The sequence below is a fragment of the Malurus melanocephalus genome, unplaced genomic scaffold (assembly GCF_030028575.1).
Source record: "Malurus melanocephalus ecotype Western Australia unplaced genomic scaffold, MMel_1.1 scaffold_2418, whole genome shotgun sequence".
In the NCBI taxonomy this organism is placed as follows: domain Eukaryota; kingdom Metazoa; phylum Chordata; class Aves; order Passeriformes; family Maluridae; genus Malurus; species Malurus melanocephalus.
In genome coordinates this window covers 2,867-7,873 of record NW_026625650.1, presented here as the reverse complement: position 1 = coordinate 7,873, position 5,007 = coordinate 2,867, and the positions used below count along the sequence as shown (strand labels likewise).

At 50.0% G+C, this 5,007-nt stretch overlaps 1 protein-coding gene across 1 annotated transcript in view; it reads left to right on the top strand.

The window, feature by feature from the left end:
- Positions 1-4,915, top strand: part of LOC130587767 (dentin sialophosphoprotein-like) — a gene marked incomplete at its 5' end in the record, with an annotated part of 7,867 nt that extends 2,952 nt beyond the window's left edge. The window contains 2 exons of the mRNA XM_057388737.1: positions 482-1,760; positions 3,546-4,915. Coding sequence (XP_057244720.1) covers positions 482-1,760; positions 3,546-4,694 — 2,428 coding nt within the window. The remainder of the gene's footprint in view (positions 1-481; positions 1,761-3,545) is intronic.
- Between the last annotated feature and the right edge of the window lie 92 nt (positions 4,916-5,007).

The following is a 5,007-nucleotide window of genomic DNA, read 5'->3' as shown; positions in this document are numbered from 1 at the left end:
ACCCGGCTCAGCTCCGCTCGGTCGAGGTGACCGCGAGACCCTGTGGGAGTGACCACGAGAGTGACCACCGGAGTGACCACAGAACTGACCGCTCGAGTGACCACCGGAGTGACCACCGGAGTGACCATTGGAGTGACCGCAATGACCACAACAATGACCACCGGAGTGACCGCTCAAGTGACCACAATGGCCACAGTGACTATGGGAGTGACCACAGGAGTGACCACAGTGACCACAATGACCACAGAACTGACCACAATGACCACAGGAGTGACCACGAGAGTGACCACCGGAGTGACCACCGGAGTGACCACAGGAGTGACCACAGGAGTGACCACAGGAGTGACCACAGGAATTACCACAGTGACCACCGAAGTGACCACAATGACCACAATGACCACGAGAGTGACCACAGTGACCACCTGAGTGACCACAGGAGTGACCACTGGAGTGACCGCTCAAGTGACCACAATGACCACAGAACTGACCGCTCGAGTGACCACGGGAGTGACCACAGGAGTGACCACAGGAGTGACCACAATGACCACAATGACCACCGGAGTGACCACCGGAGTGACCCCAGAACTGACCATGAGAGTGACCACAGGAGTGACCACGAGAGTGACCACAATGACCATGGGAATGACTACCGGAGTGACCATCGGAGTGACCACCGGAGTGACCACAGGAGTGACCACAGGAGTGACCACAGGAGTGACCACAGGAGTGACCACAGGAGTGACCACAATGGCCACCGGAGTGACCACAGGAGTCACCACAATGACCACAACAATGACCACCAGAGTGGCCGCAATGACCACCGGAGTGACCACAGAACTGACCGCTCCAGTGACCACCGGAGTGACCACAGGAATTACCACAGTGACCATGGGAGTGACCACAATGACCCCTCGAGTGACCATGGGAGTGACCACAATGACCCCTCGAGTGACCATGGGAGTGGCCGCAATGACCACCGGAGTGACCACAGGAGTGACCACCGGAGTGACCACAACAATGACCACAGGAGTGACCACCGGAGTGACCACAACAATGACCACAATGACCACAGTGACCACAATGACCATGGGAGTGACCGCAGGAGTGACCACAGGAGTGACCACGAAAATGACCGCAGTGACCACAGGAGAGACCACCGGAGTGACCACAATGACCACAATGATCACCGGAGTGACCACCACAGGAGTGACCACAGAACTGACCACAATGACCACCGGAGTGACCACAGGAATTACCACAGTGACCACCGGAGTGAGCACAGTGACCACAGGAGTGACCACAGAACTGACCACCGGAGTGACCATCGGAGTGACCACAATGACCATGGGAGTGACCATGGCAGTGACCACAATGACCATCGGAGTGACCACCAGAGTGACCACCTGAGTGACCACAGAACTGACCGCTCGAGTGGCCATCGGAGTGACCACAATGACCACAATGACCACAGGACTGACCATGAGAGTGACCACCGGAGTGACCACAGTGACCACAGGAGTGACCACGGGAGTGACCCCTCGAGTGGCCACAGTGACCATCGGAGTGACCACTGGAGTGACCTCAGGAGTGACCAAAATGACCATGAGAGTGACCACAGAACTGACCACAACAATGACCGCCGGAGTGACCACCGGAGTGACCACAATGACCACAATGACCCCTCGAGTGACCACTCAAGTGACCCCTCGAGTGACCCCGAGAGTTTCTGCATCTCCGTCCCCGAGGGTGACCACTGCCAGGTGGGGGAGGGGCCATTTTGGGGTCATTTTTTGGTCATTTTGGGTCATTTTGGGGTCATTTTGGGATTTCTCAGTTTTTGGGGTTTTTTTCATGTCCCAAATCCGTTTTTGGGGTTAATTTTTGTGGTTTTGGTTCCAAGGTCACCCCTGAGCTGCCTCGAGCTGACTCGGGGTCATTTCGGGTCATTTTGGGTCATTTTGGGGTCATTTTGGGATTTTGGGTCATTTTGGGGTCATTTTGGGATTTCTCAAACTTTGGGGGTTTTTTTCATGTCCCAAATCCGTTTTTGGGGTGAATTTTTGTGGTTTTTGGTTCCAGGGTCGCCCCTGAGCTGCGTGGAGCTGACTCGGGGTCATTTTGGGTCATTTTGGGTCATTTTGGGGTTATTTTGGGATTATTTCGGGTCATTTTGGGTCATTTTGGGTCATTTTGGGTCATTTTGGGGTCATTTTGGGATTATTTCGGGTCATTTTGGGTCATTTTGGGGTCATTTTGTGTCATTTGGGGTCATTTTGAGTCATTTTGGGGTCATTTCGGTGCCGATTTTGGGGTTATTTTAGGTTCTTTTGGGGTTTTTTTGTGTTATTTATGTTTTTTATGATCCTGGTTTTGATTTTGGGTTTAATTTCTGTATTTTTTGGTTCCAGCCCCTCCTGGGATCGCCCCTGATGTGTCTCTGGGGTTATTTTGGGTTTATTTTGGGTCAATTGGGGTTATTTTGGGTTATTTTGGTGCCGATTTTTGCTGTTTTCGTTTATTTTAGGTTTTCTGTGATCCCGAATCCATTTTTGGGGTAAATTTTTGTGTTTTTTTCATTTCCAGCCCCTCCTGGGATCGCCCCTGATGTGCCTCGAGCGCGGGCTGTGGTTCTGGGGTTATTTTGGGTTATTTTGGGTTTATTTTGGGTCATTTTGGGTCATTTTGGGATATTTCGATGCAGATTTTTTCTGGTTTTGGTTTATTTATGTTTTTTATGATCCCGAATCCATTTTTGGGGTAATTTTTTGTGTTTTTTGTGTTCCAGCCCCTCCTGGGATCGCCCCTGATGTGCCTCGAGCGCGGGCTGTGGTTCCGGGGTTATTTTGGGTTTATTTTGGGTCATTTTGGGGTCATTTTGGGTCATTTTGGGATATTTTTATGCAGATTTTTGCTGTTTTGGTTTATTTATGTTTTTTATGATCCCGAATCCATTTTTAGGGTAAATTTTTGTGTTTTTTGTGTTCCAGCCCCTCCTGGGATCGCCCCTGATGTGCCTCGAGCGCGGGCTGTGGTTCTGGGGTTATTTTGGGGCCGATTTTGGTGCAGATTTTGGGGTTTTTTGTAGTTATTTTGGGATATTTCAGTTTTTTAGGATTCCAGATCAAATTTGGGGTAAATTTTTGTGTTTTTTTCATTCCAGCCCCTCCTGGGATCGCCCCTGATGTGCCTCGAGCGCGGGCTGGGGTTCCTGGGTCATTTTGGGTTATTTTGGGGTTATTTCAGTGCAGATTTTGGGGTTATTTTAGATTATTTGGGTATTTTTTGTGTTATTTATGTTTTTTATGATCCCGAATCCATTTTTGGGTTTAATTTTTGTGTTTTTTGTGTTCCAGCCCCTCCTGGGATCCCCCCTGATGTGCCTCGAGCGCGGGCTGTGGTTCCTGGGTTATTTTGGGGTTATTTTGGGTCATTTTGGGTCATTTTGGGATATTTTGGTGCCGATTTTTACTGTTTTCGTTTATTTTAGGTTTCCTGTGATCCCGGTTCTAATTTTGGGTTTAATTTCTGTATTTTTGTGTCCCCAGCCCCTCCTGGGATCGCCCCTGATGTGTCTCGAGCGCGGTTTGTGGTTCCTGCTGGGCGTGGCCGGGCCCGGGGGCTGCGCCCGGGGGGACCCCCCCAAATTCTCGGCCACGCCCCCCCGGCAGCGCTGGATTTCGGGGGTCGCCCGGGACGCGTTTTTCGCCGAGACCCCCCCGGACCCCGCGGAGGAGGCGCGGGAGGAGCTCCAGGGGGACCCCGAAAACCCCGAAAACCCCAAAAACCCCGAAAACCTCGAAAATCCCGAAATTGGGGAAAACCCCGGAAATTCGGGGGGAAATGACGAGATTTGGGGGGCGCCGAGGGACCCCGAGTATTTCGGGAGGCCGGAAAGTGAGGAAAATCCGGGAAATCACGAAAATCCGGGAAATCACGAAATTTTGGGGGGTCCCAGAGCGACGAGAGAACCCGGAAATACCAGAAATCCTGAAAATCCTGAAAATTCCGAAATTTTGGGGGGTTCTGGGATGTTAAAAGACCCCAAAAATCCTCTAAATCCTAAAAATCCCGGAAATCCTGGAAATCCCGAAAATCCCGGAGATCCTGAAAATCCTGGAAATCCCGGAAATCCTGAAAAACCCAAAAATCCCGAAATTTTGGGGGGTTCTGGAGCAATAAGAGACCCCGAAAATCCTCGAAATCCCAGAAATCCTGGAAATCCCAAAAATCCCGAAATTTTGAGAGGTCCTGGAATGTCAAGAGACCCCAAAAATACCAGAAATCCAAAAAATCCCAGAAATCCCGAAAATCCCGAAATTTTGGGGGGTTCCGGAGCGACGAGAGACCCCAAAAATCCTCGAAATCCCAGAAATCCCAGAAAACCCGAAAATCCTGAAAATCCTGAGATTTCGGGGGGTTCTGGAGCGACGAGAGACCCCAAAAATACCAGAAATTCCAAAAATCCCACAAATCCTGAAAATCCTGAAAACCCCAAAAGTTTTGGGGGTTCTGGGATGTCCAGAGACCCCAAAAATCCCAGAAATCCTGAAAATCCCAGAAATCCCGAAATTTTGGGGGGTTCTGGGACGACGAGAGACCCCAAAAATCCCGGAAAATCTGAATTTTCTGGGAGCCTGAAAAAACCCAGAAATCCTGAAATTTTGGGGGGTCCCGAAAATCCCCGAAATCCCTGAAATTTTAGGATCTCCCAGAACTTAAAAAGACCCCAAAAATCCCAGAAATCCCAAAATTTTGAGGATTTTTTCTGGGATTTTGGGGTTTTTTTCTGGAATTTTGGGTTTTTTTGGTTTTTAGGGGGGACTTTTGTTTTTTTTCTGGAATTTTGGGGGTTTTGGGGTTTTTTTTCCGGGATTTTGGGCAATAAAGTGGTGACGGATCTGCAGAGCCTCCGCCTCGGTTTTTCCTTTTTTTTGGAATTCCCCAAATCCCAATTTTGGGTCCCCTCCCCCCGCTCTTGGCCCCGCCCCCTCATAAAAACCCAAAATC